The sequence below is a fragment of the Rousettus aegyptiacus genome, unplaced genomic scaffold (assembly GCF_014176215.1).
Source record: "Rousettus aegyptiacus isolate mRouAeg1 unplaced genomic scaffold, mRouAeg1.p scaffold_m13_p_3, whole genome shotgun sequence".
Classification (NCBI taxonomy): domain Eukaryota; kingdom Metazoa; phylum Chordata; class Mammalia; order Chiroptera; family Pteropodidae; genus Rousettus; species Rousettus aegyptiacus.
Genome location: NW_023416306.1, coordinates 29,961,369 through 29,982,076, shown reverse-complemented (window position 1 = coordinate 29,982,076; position 20,708 = coordinate 29,961,369). Strand labels below are relative to the sequence as shown.

The 20,708-nt window shown below is 48.8% G+C and overlaps 2 protein-coding genes across 2 annotated transcripts; both read left to right on the top strand.

The window, feature by feature from the left end:
• Positions 1-1,741: 1,741 nt before the first annotated feature.
• HRCT1 (histidine rich carboxyl terminus 1) lies at positions 1,742-3,636 on the top strand. Its single transcript, XM_016130465.2, has one exon. The coding sequence runs from the start codon at positions 2,838-2,840 to the stop codon at positions 3,165-3,167; it is 330 nt and encodes a 109-aa protein (XP_015985951.2). The 5' UTR covers positions 1,742-2,837; the 3' UTR covers positions 3,168-3,636.
• Positions 3,637-7,062: 3,426 nt separating this feature from the next.
• Positions 7,063-9,757, top strand: SPAAR (small regulatory polypeptide of amino acid response). Its single transcript, XM_036217569.1, has one exon. It carries the CDS (start codon positions 8,538-8,540, stop codon positions 8,763-8,765), a length of 228 nt encoding a protein of 75 aa, XP_036073462.1. The 5' UTR covers positions 7,063-8,537; the 3' UTR covers positions 8,766-9,757.
• Positions 9,758-20,708: the final 10,951 nt, after the last annotated feature.

The window sequence follows — 20,708 nt, the reverse complement described above, 5'->3', positions numbered from 1 at the left end:
CTGCACTAGATCTTGTAAAAATTCCTTAAATTTCTGAACCAGAATTTGGAAGAGGAAGGACTTAACTGCATGGGTTCTAATTATGATGTATAAACAAAAATCAGGGTACTGTAACTTTTGACAAATCAGAATACGAAACTGATTTATGTACAGCGTGACCACTAGGTGGTGCCACCAATTAGTTAAAAACTGATTGCTGTAGGGGGACAACCAAGAACCAGCTAGTACAAGCACAAGTTTGTGAGACTATGAAACTTGTAGGCACTTGAGCATATGTACACGAGTGTGTGCACACATAAAATTCATGGTGCATGAGCTTGCCCACAGAGCAATTTTGGTTTACAATTGCACACACATATAAATATGTGCATATAGCTGTGCACTCTGGAAAATATGGGTGTGAAGCTAAATGATATGAACTCCAAAAGCTGACTCATTAGCCATGTAGTCAGGAACCCTTGTCCCTCAGCTAGGAAGGGTGTTTGTGGAATGTGCAGAAGACCCAACCCTGTGGGAGAAACAATGATAGCGCCGCAGGGCAGCTTTTCTGAGGAAGGGGATCCCTAGACACAGCCATGGGTTCCTCTAAAGTCATCAGTCCTGCAAGCCTTGTGCCCGGTCAGGCCTCCGAGAGGTTCTCAGTCACTTCTGAAGTCGCAACACCTTCCCTGAATATCCAAAGTATCTGATAAAATGTCCACCTTGGGACCCTATCTTCTGTCCAGGTGGGGAGTGACCCTATATGTATGAAAATAAATGTGTACGTGTGTGAGGGGTCGGGGGATCCCCTCCTAATCCCTTCTCCTTCGGAGTCATCCACACTCACACATCCTCCTTTTTCATCTCCGTTGAAGGTCCCTAGCTGATCTCAGATGCTCACTCTGGATACCCTCTTACTCCAGAAATGGTGCTGTTTTGATTGCCTGCTAGAAGAGGGGGCCACAAGGAGATACTTGGGCAAGTCCCTTCCTTTCTCTGTCCACAATATCTCAGTGAGGGCTGGGTCCGGGTGATTCTGAGAGGCCATTTGTGCTGACTCAAGTCCTACGAGACTGCAGGTTTCAGGGCCCTGCCCTTTCCAGTGGCTAGTGTGGCGTGGGAGTCTTCTTGGAGAAGCTCAGAAGGAGAAAGTCCCTCCCCTCCTTCTAGCACACTTCCCTCCTTAACAGGCCCCTAGGGAAGGCAGCTCTCCGGGAACAGGCAGGAGGAAGTTCTCACTCTAGCATCATTAAAAGTTCAAGTGACTTCTCCTAGGGAGGCAAAATCCCCAAGATTCATTAGACGTGCTGCCCCCTGAGCCCAATTTGGTTGAAGGAATGTTTGGCCTTTTTATCCAGAGCAGGTTTTCACTAAGGATTTGACATCTCCCTGAGAGAGCTCATCTCTCATCGAAGTAAAAAAGGGAAGGCCCCTGGAGGCCGCCTCTTGCCCTGGCACTTTTCCAGAGGAGGAGACAGGCTGGGTCAGGGGAGGGGCTTGCCCAAGGCCGTGTAGAGCCAACCTTGCCAGCCCCTGGAACATTCCTCCAGGTGGCAGCAAAATGAGCACACACACAGGAAGGAGGGAAGAGGAAGCAGGTGGGGTTGGGGGGCGGGGAGAGGGTACTCAAACAGGAGGGCCCCTGGAGACCAGTGGTTTCCAGGATGCAGGTGCAGGTGTGCAGCTTTGGGGAGGCCTTGTGTGAGGAAGAGCTTTGAGAACAGCCTGAGAAGCCCACAGCAGAAAGGGCTGCCCAGGGAGATAATGGGTGCCCATCTGGGAGGTTCTGAGCCAAAAGGACAAATGCTCTTCTAGGATGAACAGAGGAGATTTGGGACTAGGAGGTGGGGAGGAGTCTATGACTGCTCAGGTCCTGCGTGTTTTGTAAATTCTCCACCAGGCAGGAATAGCATGTCCCAGGTGAGGGCCAGGGAGGGTGGGATGGAGCAAGGAGCCTGCCATTTATGGCCAATCAAGACTGTTGAACTGGGAACCAGGAGGTTGAGACTGGGGCCTGGTTTCTCCTGCCTCCTTCACATGGGCTAATACCTAGACCCTCTTGGCTCCCAGACCCAGCAGGACTAAGGACCTAAGGACAGTTGTGCAGCCTCCCTGGATGATGAAAATCTGCCATAGGTGCCTCATAGAGCTCCTGAAGTGTGTGACAACTTGTTTGAGATAACCTGACTCAGTTGACCCAGTCCCGGAGGAATTTGTGGCCTGCAGGACAGGGAGCCATGGACTCTCAGATGAAAAGGTCTCCCAAGTCATCTAGTCCAAAGTTCACTGCAATAGTACTGATGGTAAACATGTGTCAGGAACTGGTTTAAGTGCTTTATAAATCTTAACTCCTTGAATCCTCAGAAAACCCTAAGAGAAGATACTCTTACTAGCCATTTTACAGATGTGAAAACGGGCACAGAGAGGTTATGTAACTTGTGCACAGTCACAGAGCTAGTGAGTCCTGTGGTTCCAGAACCCACATTCCTAATCTCTGTGCTGCACTGTCTCTAAAAGAGAAGGGAGCTGAGGCCCAGGGAGGGGAAAGGGCTGGCCTGGTCACTTGGCCAGGCAGCAGGTATCAGAGCTTAGATCTCTTATTGCCAAACTTAGTCCCTGGCTGACAGTCCTCTGTTCCCACCCAGCCTCCCCTTGGGCCTTCCCAGAGTTAACAGTCATTGGGCCTCACCCATGGCCAGCAGCTCCAGCCCAAAGAGGCTGTGTCCACATTCTCTGGCTGTTTTCCAGCCTGCAGGAGCAGAGAAAACAAAGTCCAGTGACTGTGAGGGCTGAGCAGAGGCCGCCGAAGGGGAGGAAGCAGCAGGAGCACCGAGTGGAGGGGACCGTCCGGCTCCTAGATGCTAGGCCTCCTGGGGAGCACGACTCTGGTGGGCTTGATCGCAGGCACTGCTGTAGCTCTTCTTCTGCTGCTGCTGTTGCTGGCCACCTGCCTGCATGGTGGACAGCAAGACTTTGATATGGAGAGGAATCGTCCGGCTGTAAGGAGAAACCGAGTCCGACGGATCCAGCCTTGGCTCTTCCCAGGCCGGGGCCACCTGGGACACTTTCACCGTCCCCATCATCCTGGCCATATGCCTCACATGCACCATGCGGGTCTCCAACACCACCACTTCCACCACCACCACCACCACAATGCCCACCATCACGCCCACCATGGCCACCGCTGATGCCTGTGGATGGCGGCTGCCGCCCACCTGCCATCTCCAGACGAGTGGACCCTCATGTTCCTGCGCAGAAGGGCACCTCTCTGTGATGAACACTGGTACTGTGCCTGGGTCCTGTCGGGGCTTCATTTGCATATGGTGCCTGAGTGAACCACAGAGGAAGAGGAAAGAGGAACACCTGGGGTGGCCCCGTGCACACTGGAGGGTGAGAAGGGCGAGAGCGGGGATGGTCCTTTGGGGCTGGACACCAACTTGTGACTGTAACTCCCCGCAGAAGTACGCCAATGCATGCTGGAGCGTAAAGATGGCCCCACGCTCTCTCCGAAAGGCGTTTCTCTGACTTCCTCAGGCCTCTGGCCGTGGGTAGCTGGGAGGGATCCTGGCAATGCCCTTTCATTTGGAGATGGCAGTATGAGGCTGCACAGTCACTGGTGCCTTAACACAAGAAAATAAAAACCACTCAGAAGCTTTCGTGGAGAGGCTCTTGATTGCAACTCAAGTGGGAGGGAGGGAGCGAGTGGCCAGGCCGGTGTCAGTGGCCAGGCCAGGCCAGCCCAGGCTAGGCCAGGCGGGTGTCTGCATTACCCTGGGACCTCCCTTTCTAACAGGAAGTGAGTTTTAAAGTGGTGGCTTCTGCCTGGGGCTTGAGGGCTGGCTGTGCTGTGTCGGTGGGTGGGACAGGGTGAGTCCTGAGTCGGGGTGGAGGGGGGTGGGGGTAGCTGGATGGGCTCTCAGTGCTCCATGAACAGTAGGTGATAAGAGTATTGAGCTCTGAGGGAGGATTTAGGGTGCAGCCTTGTCCAGAGAGGGCTCTCTGGGTACCAGTGGGGTTCTGGGCTTCTGCGAGACAGTCCAGGGCCTGAGAGAGAGGAGGTATGAAGCTGCCCAGGCCGGCCCCCAGGGCTCTACCTTTGTGCTCTTTCCAGCCCATCTCCAGGGCAGTCCGAGCTCTGGGACCTGCAGAAGCCCCAGTCCGTGGGCTGTGTTGAATTCACTATTTCCTTGGTAACTGGGTCAGAGTTTCTCATGCAAGCCTTCAGTCTCCAGCAAGCCAGCCCCCACTGGTGCCTGTGTGTGGCACTGGGGTTGGGAGGGCGGGGAGGGTTCTTTAAACTGGGGCATGGTGCTTGCTTGGTGGCCTTGGAGGTTGCTTTCCTCCTCCTGGGGTCTTAGTTCCTCTTCCTTAAAATGAGCGAGATAAGAGATTCCTTCCTGCCAAAGCCCTGAGGCATGTTCCTAAATACCCCAGGAACAGCCGGTGGAATTCCACAGGGAGGAAGGAGACCTTCTGAGGCCTGCAGCCTGTGTCTGTGAGTTGGGGTGGGAGGTGGAGGGAGGAGAGGCTTGGGGGCTGGGTGAGGAGGTGGGGAGGGGCTTGAGAACAGGTCAGAAAGTCAGGAGCCTGCTGACTCACTGGGACAGAATGTCCTGTTTCTTTTCAGTTTCCTGATGGGTCTTCTGTGAGTACTTGGGTTGGGGCAGCAGGAGCTGCGAGGGGAAGTGGGGGGCCAGTTCACACTGACAGCCACATTAGATTTCTGAGTTGGGAAAGGAGACCATAAGTCACCATGTATTGTTGAGGTTATCTCTGCAGTGTCCTTCAAATCCGCCTCCCTTCCTCAATGCCCTAGGTCCACCCTAGCTCATCCCCCAGCCTGGATTCCCAGCACAGCCCCTCTGAGTCCGCCCAGCCCTAGCCCTGCCCCCTTCTGAAGCAGCTCCATGCTGTGGCCTGAGGGATCTGCCAAAGGCCTCTTCACCCTTAGGATAAAGTCTCTGCCGCTTGGCTGGCCATTCAAGGCCCCTGGTCTCTTCCAGCCTCCCTTGCTCTTTTTTGTTCCATGTGCATTGCTTCAGTCATCAACACCAGAAAACACCCTGCACCTTACCCTCACTGTGTCTTTGTCTAAGGAGAATTTGTTGCTCCCTCCTATGGGTTTCCAACTTATTATTTATTATTACTTAAATAATAAATTCATTATCATTATCATCATCATTATTATTATATTTCTTTTGGAGCACTGACCACACTTTCCCTCTTTCCTCGGAGATTTATGGCAGGATTCAAGGGCCCTGCCCTCACAGATCTGAGAAAACTTTGAGGGCCGCCTGCCTCCCAGTACAGAACCAGCCTACACAACAGATGCTCAGGAAGGATTCTTAAAGACTCATGCTTTCTGGAAAGTAAATGTGATCAGAATAATCACCACCCTCAGGGACACTATGTAGAGCAGTAAGGCCCTGTGGGATTAGGCCTTTGAACTCTGGGAGCCTCTGAGGTGTGCTCCCACTCTATCTCTACATTGTTTGAGGAAGCAGGAGTGAGTGGTCTGAGAAGCAGGAAACATTTAACTAGTGGAGGTCTGTAGCCTGCTGGCCTTAACCTCCCCTCCCTCTGTCTCTCTGCAGAGCCCCATGTCCTTCTTGGACTACGGCCAGTCTCCCTAAGAGTGCCCTAAGAGTGGTTTCGAGCCTCTGGGAGAACTGGCATCCTCTTTGTTTCAGGATGGCTGCCATCACATTTTTCCTTGTTTGTAGAAGTGGAATGTATGAACTGTGGCCTTTTTACAATTGGTTGACGAGGATGATGGATGCTGGAAAGGTATATACTATGGTATATACTAGGTATCTTTAGGTGCCCTATCGCATTTGAGGCTCTTGGGCAGGGGCTGTATATCACAAGATTACAAAAGTCACAAGATGAAGAAAAGATACCTGGAAAATGCTCGGGACAAACATCTCTGAATTGTGGGCAAAGGTTGGTGGCTGTCTTGTTCTTCTCAACTCTCCTGATAATGTTAATAAATGGAAAGAGGCTGTTGGGGGGTGGTTGGGGGTGAGTGTTCTGAGCCAGGGGGCAGTATGGGAAAGGCATCTAACCTTTGTCCACTTTTATCCATGGTTACTCTTTTTGCCTGGGGCTTGAGATGCCATATTGGTCATTCTATGTTGCAGACCATCGGTGTGGCATCCATGAAGACCTCTAAGAGCCTTTAAGGCAGACTGTGCCTGTCTTCACAGTATAACTCAGGTCCTTCTCATTATGCCACATGGCCTCCACGCAAATACTGTATGCCTATCATAAGAACGGACCAGGAGGCCTATTTCACCATGAATCAAAGAAGGGTCCCCAAATTTCAGAAACAGAAAAAGAAGCCTATACAAAGCAGAAGATAAGAGCGTCGAGCCATTGTTTTTTATTCCAGTTTTAAAAACTGAACAATGCATGTCTACCACATGCCTCCAACTCTGTTCATTCACAAAGAACAGGCAAATGAGAAGTCAAAGGAATAAATAACCCAGCTTGAAACCTAGTTCCCCTAATGCTCTCTATTTCCTGAATTGACTAGTTGATCTTTGTAATTCAGTCTGAAGCCACAGATTGGCTTCTCATATTTCCTTATCTCTGCTTCTGGTTGCCCCAGTTAATACAAAGAATTTTAAGTGTCCAGCTTCCTGTAAAGGCCCTAGCTTGCTCCATGCCCCTCCACTGCCCTGTCAGAGGAGGAGTCCCATGCCCAGGCTGTCCAACCATCTTAGAAAAAGAAAGAGTGAGAATTTGACAGGGCGTCATACCTCCAATAGTCACCACTCTCCCAGTCTGTGAGTAAGCAGTTCCCTAAAGCTAGTACTAAAGGAAGTTCATTGGCGGCTTGGAGAAATTGAAAAGGATCCAGGCTGTGCGACGTTGGGCTAGCCCTTGTCCCTCTCTGGGCCTTGGCACTGTGATCAGTAAAACTGCAGAACAAGGTGACTGCTCTGTGGTCCCGTGGTACCTGGAAAGAGTTGAATTAGAAGGAAAGGCCGGGAAGCCCCTCTTCGGCCGTTTCGTGCTCTTGTTATCATTACAAATTAGCAGTAGGCACAGGCAGGTCGTGCAACTTCTGACTAGTAGCATCTGAATCTGTAAAACAGAGACAATATCATTTCACAGGGTTGCTGGACCGATTATATGAAGTAATACCTGGCTGTGTCCCCTACCTAGAATTATTGTTTTTTACTAGTCCATTTCTTAGTGTTTGGGTAAAGTGAGGCTAATAACCCAGTCTCCTTTCTGGAAGTGGTGGTGGTCTTAGGAGGCGTTGACTTTGAAAAGGCTGTGACCGAGTGAGTGTCAGGATGGAGCCCCTTCTGGCAGACTTCCTCAGTGGTCTGGGCCTAGCTCACTCCACCCCCCAGTTAAGTGGAGAACCTGGCAGGGGGCAGGGCTGGAATGGCCTGGGTGTTCGTGCAGGGTGCGGGTGCAGTAAGTGCAGTCCTCGAGGGCAGCAGGCAGCTGTGCAGGTCCTGGGCCCTCACTCACAATTGGTGGAAGGAATTCAGGAAGTGCTCATAGCTACTCAGACATCTTGGAGCCTAGTCCCAGGCAGGAGCAAGCCTGCAGCACCCAGGGATGCGTATGTCCTGACCTGGCTCCTGGGGAGGCCACCGGGTCAGGAGGCCACAGCACCACCAACAGCCAGAGCTATCACCGGAAGGGAGCCCAGGGTAAGTTTTCACAGCACTTGAGTGTGAGCAGCGGGCATGAGCAGGCAGCAAGGAGGGCTGGGTGGAGACTGGAGCAGAAGGGGGTTTTCTCCGGGAGCTGCAGTTCAAGGAAGCCTCACAGTATGTCATTGAAGGAGCTCAGCTGTCCTGGCCTTATCTAAATAGTACTCTTCCAACCCCATGAAGAAACAGAGGCTAAATGAAACAGGCCCTCCCCCACAGCCCCTGCGGAAGGCCCCGTGGCACTTGCCGTAAACCTGCCGTGCTAACCCCTACCTTGCCCAGAGCTGGCGTTGCCTTCCTCTGCACCCGTGTCCCTGCCCCGGCACAGGGCCAGGGTCTCGGGAGGCAGCATAGGCTTACTCAAGGACTGCCCAAGGTTCCTCATGGGGAGGAGTCCAGGCCCATCCTGGATCCACAATGGGGAGTATTTTGTCTTCTGTCTGAGCATACAAATTCTTTTGAAATCCGTAGGCGTCACCAGAGGGCCGGGTTGGCAAGGCTCCCTGCAAGCAGAGTCTTCTGCCCCCTCCTTCTAGCTCCTCCGAGTCCAGTGAGTCTCAAGCGCACGTCTTTCAGGACAGCATTTCTTCTAGAGGCTGTCCCCGGAGTTGACCACAGCTCTTGGAAGATTGGCCAGACGTAGGAAACAGTGACGGAGACCAACTGAAATTTGAGTGGGGCTATGTGGGGTGCCCAACGGTCTAGAGGGGACACAACCCAGGACCTCAGATTGGTATCTTCTTAGAAGACCACAGGGAGAGTGGCTGGAAGAGCAGGGTACTTGTCACAACCAAGAGCCACCCTCCTCCTTGTCTCAGAAGGGGAGCTAAGGCTCCAAAACGCACCTCAGGTTGCTCAGTGGGTCAGCCGCCACGTGGGGCCATGGAAACGGCAGTGATTGGCATGGTGGCAGTGCTGTTTGTGGTCACCGTGGCCATCACCTGTGTCCTCTGCTGCTTCAGCTGTGACTCGAGGGCCCAGGATCCTCAGGGGGGCCCTGGCCACAGCTTCACAGTGGCCACGTTTCGCCGGGAGGCTTGTCTCTTCACTGGGCCAGGTCGCCATGTCCAGCCAGTGGCGGGTGCCCGGGACTTCTGGACCTTTATGTGAAGTCTAATAACTCCCAGGATTTTTTTTTTGCTGGTGGGTCAGGCTCACCTGCCCCCTAGCAAGCCTTCCCTGATGTTCCGCTCCTCCAAGTCCGGCATTTCTGTCCTTCCCTGTCTGTATCCAGCAAACTCCCTGTTCAATTCTGTCTTAGGTTGCTGTGCCCTCTGGCCTGGGAGATTTACAGTGGAGGGACCAGGTGGGAGTCAACCTTGACCCCTGAGAGCACAGTCGGACCCTACCCCACAGGACTGGGTTTAGGAGAATTCCAAGGTGTTGAATGATCAAACAGTGTTGGATCGCACGGTGGGCCAGCTCTTCTCATCTACAGGGGTAATGGAACTTACCGTAAACAGAATCCAGTTAACTCAGGTCACCCCAGGATGCCTACGAAACTGGTTCATTGCCACCAGAGGAAGCAGCACCCTCAAGTGGATATTTTTACAAAACGCTTCTTCTCTGCTCCCTTAATTGAGTCTTTTTGGTACTTTGCATATGCATATCCCACAGAGACCAACCCTGAGGCCTGCCCCTTCCAGTTGCCTGAAATCAGCCCTGAAATTCTGAAACCAAAGAGCTGCTTTGTTGATTTATTTTATAATTGAAAATGTATATCCTTTTATGGATCTTCCAAGGATCAGGGTTGGAGAACCACAAAAGGAAACAAGAAAAAATAAGAATGACAGAAAGTATGAGATATTTTATTAACAAGAAAGCCAGAAAGAAGACTTTGAAGCATATTTTAAATGAGACTTCATTACTCTATTCTTATAGGTCACTTCTATTCTTAGAGAATGTGAGTGACTTGCGTCACACAGGAATGACAAAAAATCATGAACTCAAAGACAATTCCAAATAAGTTAAAATGTTGTGTTACATTGAGAACATGTACCAAAGCTCTTGCTTTCATCATAAATAGAGGATCAGTTTTTACTAATAGAAAATCTGTTTTCTCTGTACCTACAAAATAAATGCTGTGCTGTATTTAGAGTATAGTTTGAAGGGTGCAAAATTTGGAGTCTCCTGGCTCCTGTGTCTTCATCCAGCCTTAAATGGATGGCTTTCTCAGAACCTGCCTGTTGAGGAGGGCAGGACTGACCCCGAGGGAGGTTCTGGCCTCTGAGGAGGCCTAGACAGTTAGGTCACCCTGGCCATGTGGCTGCAGAGAGAGAGGCTTAGAGCCGCAGAGGTGCAGAGGGGTAAGGGGCTAGGGAGACAGGCCGATGGAGAGGGATGGAGTGGGTGAGCATGGGGAGGGGAGAGGGGCAGCCCAGGGAGGGAAGCTCCTGAGGACCACATCTTGGTCATTTTGGACCCTCCAGCCCCTAAGCAGGGCCTGTATACATGCACATGGATGGGAACCGACTGCTGGGAGAACCTGGCAACTGAGTAAAAGGAACTGTTGCAAGTCGTGTTCTCTGAAGGTGAACACTGGGACAGAGTTTGGGACACAAGGCATTTATAGGGATCACTGTCTGTGAGGGGAAGGAAAAGGGAATAGGACTGGATAGAGGAAGACGTCAAACTGTGGCGCAGGCCCTTAATATCCCCCCAGCTCCACTTGGTCTCTGCGAGCTGCCTCCCTGCCCCCACCCCACGGTTCACCCTCAGCCAAAGCAGTGCTGTGGGTGGGGGTAGCTCCGAGGTCCTTCCTTGAAGGGGCCCTGAGTAGTGCATCACCACGGGAACTCACCTGGGGACTATTCTCGGAGGCACCCATTTGGTCAGACTGGGTGCGTGGCCAGGGATAAGGAAATACCTGGGCAAGGGAGCTCCAGGTGGGCAGAGACAGCGAGCAAGACCTGGGAGGGGAGAAAAGAGTGCACGTCGGCCGCTCTCTGCCCTCAGCAGAGACGGCTCCCCTCCGGGCCAGGCACCATTCAGCTAGACCCAAGCATCAGGACCCCAGGCCCAGGGCTCTGCCCTGACACCACCAGGCACAACCTTCCCTTAACAGCGGAGGGAAGGACATGTAGGCTGGAATCAAGTGACTGAAAACAAAGCAATGGGTGGTGGAGGGGAACACAGCTTCGCTGCAGGGGATGGGCAGTCTGTCAGCAGGGGATGGGCAGTCTGTCACGCCCTGAGGTCTCCGAATTTGCTCACTTGCTCATCCATCCGCTCATCTACCCAGCCAGCCAGCCAGCCAGCTAGCCAGCCACTCCGGTTGCTCACTAAGTCTTCCTTCCTCATCGTAGATGAAAGAATGTCCAAACCCATAGAAAAGTTTTAGTTTATTTAAGCCAAAATTTTGAGGACATGCCTAGAAGCAAGACCTCAATGGATTGAGAAAATGCTCTGAGATTGGCAGATTTGTAGTTCCTTTTATGCATTTAGAATCAAAAGAAAAAAAAAACAAATTTATTGGTGGTAGATTAAGGAGGCGTGAGAAAGGGCATTTGGATTAAAAGCAAAATGGAGAAACGCATACTTCTTTTACATTGGTGGGTACAGGATAGTTAATAATTAACATTCACAGAACATAATGATTACGTGTGAAGAACAAGATAACAATGAGAGATCCTGTGGTCTCCTGCTCTGGTGCCTGTGATTATCTCTTCCAGGGGTCTGGAAAAGAAAATTACTCTGACATTTCAAAAGTATGTTATCTTTGATGCATGAGGACAGTGAGCTCGGTTAAGGTAAAGACTGACCTTTGCTAAGGAAGCTATAGGCCTGACGTGACCCACCATGGCCTGCCCAGTTAGAAATTTTTATGTTCAGACCACCCCGTGTGGTTACTTTTGGTCACTGAGATTGTCAGGCCTGCTAAGTGGCCCCGCTAAGCTTGTCAGATTTATTACATAGCCCCTTCACATTCGCGTCACTTACTCGTGCATTTATTCGTTTATTGAATTACTCATTTTCTTATTCAGTCACTCACTCACTCCTCCTTTCCATAAACGCTGGCAGAGCATAGACTGTGTACCAGGCCCTGCCCAGGAAATGTGGGAGTTAATCATACACAGTCGCAGCACCCGATGAGCTCTCAATGTAGTGACCTAGACAAGGCTGCAAATCACACACTCAGGTGCTGGGGGTGGGAGTGGGGTGAGGAGACCCAGGGAAACCTAGGAGGAGGTGGCCCTTGAGCTGGACTTGAAGAAAAGAGGGCACTTCAACAAGCAGAATTGGGAGGAGGGTGTTTCAGACAGAGGGAACAGCGTGAGGGGAGACTCAGAGACCACATCAGGGCAGGGAGTAAGTGGTCTATCTTGACTGGGCATGAGGAGATGGGTGGGACAACAGCCAGCTCCAGAGGGAAGCATTTCTTGCTATATCTGGCCTGCACATTTCCAGGCAACAGACAGTGAAGGCAGCTCAGAAGCAGTCTCATTCGTCGGGCTGGGCATGTAGTCTCTCCAAGCACACACACGCCAGCGTCGCAATCGGTGGTTGCTACAGGGGAGCTGGAGGGAAGGTCCTTAGAGAGGCTGGGTGAGGCCGGCCTTGTGTGGCGGAGGACCTATGGGTGGGAAGCTGTCGCAGGAGAGCAGGGAGTTTGAGAAAGGAAAGCAGTCAAGGTTTGCCCCCTGGAGCAGGCTGACAAAAAGAGGAGTGACTAGAGAAGGGACAGGAAGGTGGGGGAGCTGGCGGGGCAGAGAAGCAGATAGCAGGGTTGCCAGATTTAGCAAATAAAAACACCAGACATCCAGCAATTTTAATTTTAGATAGACAACAATTAACTTTTAGTATAAATATGTCCCATGTAATATTTGGGACACACACTAAAACATTAGGTTTTCTATCTGAGATTCAAACTTAACTGGGTGTCCCAAATTTAACTGGGTGTCACAGGATCCCCACATCCGGCAATCCTGTGAAGGAGAGAGTAGTTCTCCAAGAAGGTAGGTCAACTGGTAAAAAGCATCAGGAGGGCCTGCGAAGTGAGAATGGAGAAGAGACCTTGGATTTTGCAACATGACAGTTGACAATGACCTTGGTGAGAACAGTTCGTGCGGAGTGAAGGGAGTAGCCCTACAGCGGTGTGAGTGTGTGTAGGGTAGGCACATGTGTGGGCTGTGTGAGTGTTATGCAAGGGCAGTGGAGTCAGTGGGAGCTGAGGAAGGGAAGATCACAGTCGAAGGTAGTTTGAAGGGAAGGTAGTTTGCTTTCTCTCGCCTCCTTAATCTACAAGGGGCGTCGCACTGAGGGAGAGGGAGAGAGGCTTGGCCTCTAGAAGGCCTGCAGGAGAAGGATTGGAGAGACACTGAGTACATCAGCAAGGAAGAGACTCATAGAAGAGGTCCCTGGGGGTGCCTGGGAGCCAGTGCGCTGGAAGGGGCCGGAGGGGGTTGGGGGTGCGGGAATGCTAGCAGGAAGAATGGGGATACCAATAAATGCCGCATTTGTGCATATCGGGGGAGGAGGGAGATGAGGGTGTCGCGCCGGATGGCCCATTTTCTCAGCCAGGCAGGAGCACACGCTCAGAGGTGGGCATGGGAGCAGGGTGTAGGGTCAAGGAGAGTCTGCGGCAATGAACCAGAGGAGGGATGAGCAGCTCCTCCAGCGCTGCTTCTCTCCCACGTGTGGAGTGTGTGGGTGTGAGAACGTGTGTGGGGCATGTGATGTGAGCATGGAGTACGTGTGTGGTGTGAGAGCGTGATGTGCGTGCATGCTGCGTAGTGTGTGTATGTGCGTGGTGTGTGTGTGTTGTGTGGGGTGCATGAGATGTTGTGGCGTATGTTGTCCATTCTGTCCGGTGCAGCCCGTTGTTACTGGCCAGAAAGGGCCAGCCAGAAGCTTCTCTATCCCCAAGGGAGGGAGGTGGCAGTGCAGGGCCAAAGACTTAGGCTAGCACCTGAACGCTAGCAAAGCCAGGAGTCTTTACCTGGTGGCAGCAAGGGAAAGGGCTGCTCAGGGTCACCCTGGGAATCTTGGGTGGGGCCACGCTGGACCCACGCCTCCTAGTTCCCAAACCCACTCTTCTCTGCGTTCACTCTACTACTATTAGTAGTTCCTATTTCCTGGACTCCACCTGTGTGCCAGGTGCTGTGCTTTCTGTGTCTCCTCTGGTCAGTGCTCATAGCAGCCCATCCCCCCATTTTACCACTGAGGGGCCTGAGCTGCCTTTGGGCCACGCCTCCCTGTGCTGCTGCCCCAGGGACCTGCTGGATGGAGCGAAGCTAAACACTCTTTCCTCTGTAAATGGGGTCAGCATTTAGGAAACCCTCAGCTGACCCATTTCATATCTTCAGGCTGAAGAGAAGGCCAGAGCAATGAGGATCTGATTTGCCCTGGTTTCCCTGGACAAAAGCCTTACTCACACCTGCCCCTACCTGGATGTCTGACTTCGAGGAAGAAAGGGGCTACTACCATATACAGTTCTAATGGACAGCCCGCCAGCCTCACCCCAGACAGACATCTGTGGAAGCCTAAACTCGTGGATTAACAGACCTCAGCCCTGGGCTAGCCTGCAAGGCCTCCCTAAGGCTTCATGCCGCACACACAGACTGAGCCTCTCCACGCATGGGTCTCCTTCAGCCCCGCCTCCAAGGCCTTTTCTCCCAGCTCCACCCCAGGACAAAGGGCAGGGAGAACCCTGCTCTGTTCCACCCAATGCTGTCCTAGTCCCACCCCACCACTAACTTGTCGGCCCTCAGTTTCCCTGGTTGAACAGAGAAGATGAGAATCCTATCTTGCTTTTAGGGGATGTCTGAGAGGGGAAGATCCTTGAAACCCAGCTGTCAGGAGGGGCTCACCCCTGCCCTGATCTTTCTCCACACTCCTGCTTGCAATTAGGGTGGTGTTTCTCTCTGGGACAGGCTGGATTCTGGAGTCAAGAGGCCGTAGAATAACATGTTTTTTGGAAAAGTACCTTCCTTAAAGGAAACCACTTGTTCCAAGGCAGAGAAAAGGGTCATTGTGCCTTGCCAGGTCCCCACACCCCTCAGGACATGACATTTGAAAAGACAGACACAGCTAGAGACACACATGCGTGCGCATGCACACACACACACACACACACACGCACACGCACACACGCGCACGCACACATACAGAGGCAGTCATCCAGTGCATTTGTAATAGCAAAAAGTTAGAGGCAACTTAAATATCAATTGGGAGGGGCCTATCTGGCAAATCCTAGCACAGCCATCACGTTGAACACAGGCTTAAAACAAGGAGGTAAATTTAAGTTCATTAACATGAAAGGCCATTCATCATATATCTGTAAGTAAAAAGTAGAGAATTACACACGCGCCATGTAGTAAAGTTGTATTTTTGTTAAAATACACTTAAAATGCATGGAAGATACATAGAAGAGGTGTTAACTAGTGATTGTCTCTGCGTAAGTGGGACAGGATTATGTATTTCAAATGTTTTCTCTTTTCGTTTTTCTGTATTTCCTATAATCAACGGTTTGACTGAATAAGAAAAAGCAGGAAATTAACAAAGGAAATGAAACAAGTTTTTTTTTTTTTAATTATAAAACAACCCAACTTCAATTTGCAATGGAAATACAAAAGCAGTCAAATACAGACAGAAATGGAGACAAATTCTCAGGATGTTGTGGCACGATCAATTCTAAGACCCATGGAGCCAATTGAGATGAATTATAAGCCTATATTAGCTGGCCGGCAACTGACTCTCTACCACGCAGGGTCAGAGGAGACCAGCCCCGAGCTTCCAGAGGAGGCAGCTTATAAAGCCTAAAACCACATCCTGGCGGGCTTTTGAACAAGCAAGGAAGCAGATTACAAAAGCAGAAGTTGGCTGTTAGGGTCTTGTACAAAGATATCTGTTTCCGGGAACTTCTAAATCTTAGATCAAACAGGGCCTTGTAGGCAGTTTCGTTATCTGTATCCTGGTGGCTGTCAGTTCTTTTCCTGGGGCCTGGGGCCTGAAGATATCACTTCCTATCACTTCCCTATAACTGGCTACTGGAAAATTTTCCACTCTTACAAGGACAGACACATGGACAGGGGTATACACACATACACACACACGCGCGCGCACGCACACACATGCACGCACATCCCCCTTCTGTCTCATCCCCATGGTTCAGGACGCCAAGGCTGAGAAGTGAAGTCACGGCTGCTAAGTTTCCAGAAAGTGCTGGGATCTGGGTCTGAGGATGACTGCTGGAACTTCTGGGCCTAAGGGATGTATTTGGGTTGGTGGGGAGAGTAGAGGGAGGGTCCGGGGACTCAGCCTAGCCTGGGGTGAGGTTGGTTGTGCCACACTCACCCTATGCCTCCTGAGAAAGCACCTGGAGACCGATCCCAGGTCTGGAGCTCAGGCCAGGCTGCGGAACCTGCCAAAGCGGTTCCTCCCAACAGCTGCAGAGGAGATAGCAAGGCCCACAGCTGAGAGGGGCTACCTGCCACCTCTTACAAGTTCCAGGCCAAGCCACCTACAGGTCCCACTTAGGAGGCCAGGGCCGTGGGGCATCATATTGAGAGGCCCTCTGACCATGAGAACTTCTGAGATGCAGGCATGGCTGCAGCCTCTCAGCCAGACCCTCCCTCCCTGCGCGCTGTCCCCATCCCCACCGTCTGTTCCCTGGCACGAGCTTCAGCGGCGTAACATCTTCTGATGGTCTCCCTGGCCTTACTCACCGCTGTCTGCCTGGCTCCCGGAGATCTGTCTCGGACATAGATCTAAACTCCTTAGAAAGCTACTTTGTGGCTCTCTTTCCCCCTTGAGACCTGGTATCTGTGCTTGGCATAATAATGATGCCCACATCTTAATCCCCAGGACCTGAGAATATGTCATATTACTCAGCAAAAGGGAACTGCAGTTGCTAACCAGTTGATCTAAAAATAAGATTATCCTGGATTATTCAGGTGGGCCCAATGTAATCCAAAGGGTCCTCAAATGTGGAAGAGTTAGACGAGAGAGTCATGTGAGAGGGATGTGATATGAGAAAGATTTGGAGCTGGAAGGGGCTTCCTCCAGAATGTGGCAGTCTCCGAAGGCTGGAAAGGAAAATGCAAGGAAACAGATTCTCCCTGAGAGCCTCCAGACCAGAATCCAGCCCCAACACCTTGACTCAAGTCCATCAAGTCTCATTTGGGCCACTGACCTCCAGAACTGTAAGATAACACATTTATTATCTACCTAACAAATTTGTTGTAACATGTGTGTTGTTTTAAGCCTCTGTGTTTGTGGTAATTTGTGACAGTGTCAATTAGTGCTCACCAAGATTTAGGCTTGAATTTGTTCTGCTAGCTATCCCAGGACTGGCCAAGGTCAGGGTAAGGTGGCATCTGAGTGGTCAAGGGTCTTAGAGCTGAAGGAGGCTATTGGGCATGAGGAATAGGTGGGCTGGACTACTTTACCAATAAGGGTGGGGAGACAGAAGTCACACTTCTCATACACTGGTGTTGTGCCTCTCCAGCAATCCCAATCTTATGCTATGGAAACACTCACATAAGTGTACAAACATGTATGTCCAAGGGACTTCTTGCAGTATTATTTTTAATAGCGAAACATTATAAAGATCCAAGTATCCATCCATAGGGAAACAGATAAACAAGTTATGATGCATGCATCCACAAAATGGATCAATAGCCATTACGAAAATGTACTGACTTGGAAACTGCCCATTATGTATTGAGAAAAAACAGCCAGTTACAGAATAGTTTCATTTAAAAAAAAAAAAAAAGGAAGAGCAAATTAATAAACACTTCTTCTTCCTAAGAAAACAAAAGAACAAAAACACTTCCGAGTACCTATATATATATATGTATTTGTATAAACATGGAGAAAAGTCTGGAACGACGTGAATACTTCTTGGAGGACAAGCTTGGAAGGAGAAAACTTACTTTATATACTTCTATATTGTTTGAATTTATTTTAAAGCATTTGATTCTTTTTATTACATGTGATAATATTTTTTGAAAAGATGGTACAAAGGTTAGGGAAAAGCAAACTGTATTATTACCATTCAGTAAATCATTATTTGCACAAAGATCTCTCAGCTGAGGAATGCCAGAGCTCCACTCAGCAGGAACACTCCAGACCGCTGAAGAAAATCCATTCCTTTCTCTATGTGCTCTCAGCATGGGAATGAGGCAGCACGAACTCTCTGAGTGGAAAAGTGGAGTCATTCAAGCCCTTCTGGCCTTTTGCCACTGTGAGATCTGTAGTTTGGAGAGGGGAACCGACGGATTCCTCTACATTTTATGGCAGAAACATAACTTCCCAGCCCCCTTTTCGATGAACTTTGAATTTCCTCGTAATTCACACTCCCTTTTTTATAACTGATAATTTTCACGTGAGTGATAAAATTTTATATGTTTTACTGCCTGATCATAAACAGTTACAGAATGACTGCAATTTAAACCTGAGGTCTTGCTGATATGGAAAGCTCAGCCCTTAAAGGGGACAGTCACGAACAGTGAGAAAGTCCTAGGCAAGCGTCCAGGCTGGGGTGCAGTCTGGGGTTCCAGTCCTTGCTCTTCCCATCAGGCTTACATTGAAAGGGCTGTGGCAGGCTTGTGGAAGGCCTCTGTCTGTCTAGCAACTACCACTCTACCAAGTGTCCCGGGTTAGCAAAGCTCTTCAGCATCACAAGCCTGGGGGCCTGGGGGAACTGTGCCAACCATAGTTTATAGATGAGGAAACCGAGACTCGGAGTCTCTAAAGTACTGGGCCCCAAGCCCTCAGCAACTGGGTGATAAAGTTTAAAACAGATCACATCTCCTTACTCTCCTGTCTCCTTCAGCCAGAGCTTTATATTGATATCTTCTATATTTTTTTAGATTTTGTTTGGTAAAAAGAGGTCTGCTGCTTTAAAATGTTTGAAAGTTAGTGATCCAGAATAATGTTTTCAAATTTCCAACTGATACTAATATTCAGCATTCAGGAATGACAAATTGGAATTTCCAGGAATTCTTGGGAATTTCTGAAATCATAACTTATTCTGCATTTTTCATAACACTATTTACATGCTTTAAAATAATGAATGACCATAACCATAAAGGGGTCATTTTATTAACAATTTTTTTGTGGCAATATGATGCTAAGTGTCACATGTTTTCAGTAAAAAACATGGTTTACAGTTTGTTATGAACCAGTAAATTGTGTTGAGATTATTTCAATAACTTGTAAAAGTGATCTCTACCTGATATATACATACTGGATGTAGAAAACATTAAAGGAAAATTAACACAAAATAAATGCCAAATAAAAATCACTTAAAAATTGAAAGAGAATACCACAAAAAGTTTATTATTTTTAAAATGAACTTTAAAAACACAAAGCATTAATTGTGCCATCTGATAATCTTGATCTTGTTTTGTGACATTTATTCCAGATGTAGAAAACTTTCTTTCATTTTGCATGAATGTTGCTTGAATTAAGAGTGTGTCCCAAACATGTTCAAACTGGGTGTTAAGGTACCAGGTGCTTCATAGAAGCTCGTCTCCTTTTTTAATGATAAAGATGTTTTGGCTGCTTCCCCTAGTCTTGATATTGCTGTTGAATTCAAATATTGTTTTTGCCGATTCAGATTTTAGAGCAGTTTCTGATTTCATGTTGGCGTGTTCTGCAACAATCACATCTGCTTTTTGCAGCTCTTCTGTTAAGTAGTTACAAAGAACTGTAGCTATAGTGAATATTCGAACACTTGGAAATGCCAGCAATCATTATTGGGAAACTTTTAAATAATATTAACATTCCGATCCACTAGCAATATTAATAGCACTACACAGAATCACTTGTTGAAATCGCCAATATAAGGACTTATTTTGCTTCCAAAATGTGTTACTTTTTGTAACACTACTCATAGGATTTGTATTAGCATGCTATGTTGTATAAACTTACTAATATTTATTTTATTTGTAAAAATGACTTACTATTAGAAGCAGACCAGGCCACAAACACACTTGTAACCAATATGGTAAGCTGATTCTTTGGGAGGAAAAAAAGCCCTTCTATGTAGCATTTGCCACTTTCTGAAGGAAGGTATAAAATTCTCAATTTCAAGCCACCAGTGTGATGTCACTGAGAGTTGGAAAGAGATGTGCCAGCCAGCTCTCTCGAGCCTATGTGAATCAGTCCCAGCCACCTTTGCTTGTAATGTGGCATCAGTTACAGGCAAGATTTATTAGATAATGACCATATAATCTTGACAACTTAATGTAAGTCTCCATTTGAAGAACATTTATACATCTGTGAAATCTGGAAATCTGGTCAACCACCTGGCACGATGGATGAGATGACAACCAGTTGTCTGATTTGGTCTTTCAAGGAGCTGTAGTTCATATGAATGGCCACTAGATGACACTCTTGTGTATTTACAACAACTAGATAATTTCATGGTGCAGATTACAGAAACTAGAAATGGGATCCATTTACTTTACAGTAAATTAAACTTTATTGACAAAGTATTCCTTTTTACACATACAGCTAATTTTTGATAAACATTAATTTTTATTAGCGTTTAAAAACAAAATGAATTTTCCAAGTTCTATTCCTAAAATGGAAATGATTACTTTATTAAACGTTCTCTTTAAATATGCTCCAATACTCTCAGAAATTTAGTATACTTACAATAAACTGTTTCTCTTGGTCAAGGCCCTTCTGTGAGCATCTCAACTGGCTGATATCTTTATTTGTGTGAGCAGGGACTATGTTCTGTCCATTTTCGCAGAGCACACAGCATCTAGCACCATGCCACATCGACATAATAATAATCTCCATTTATCTAGTGGTTTACACTTTACAAAGCCATTATTGTTTACTCCCTGTCAATGATAGTTCAAATTGCAGAGAATGACCTTTTCTTTGTCCTTTGTAATAAGCCAAAATGAATCTAATGCACATTCTTTGTAGTGAAAGCTTTCTACGTCATTCGTTCCTTCATTCAACAGTGAGTGGTTTATTGAGCGCCACTATGTGTTAAGCACTATACTGTGACCTGTGCTGGGCGCTATGTGTCGGCAACAAACAGATGAAGCCCCTTCTCCCATGGAGTGAACATTCTAATGGGGAGATAGT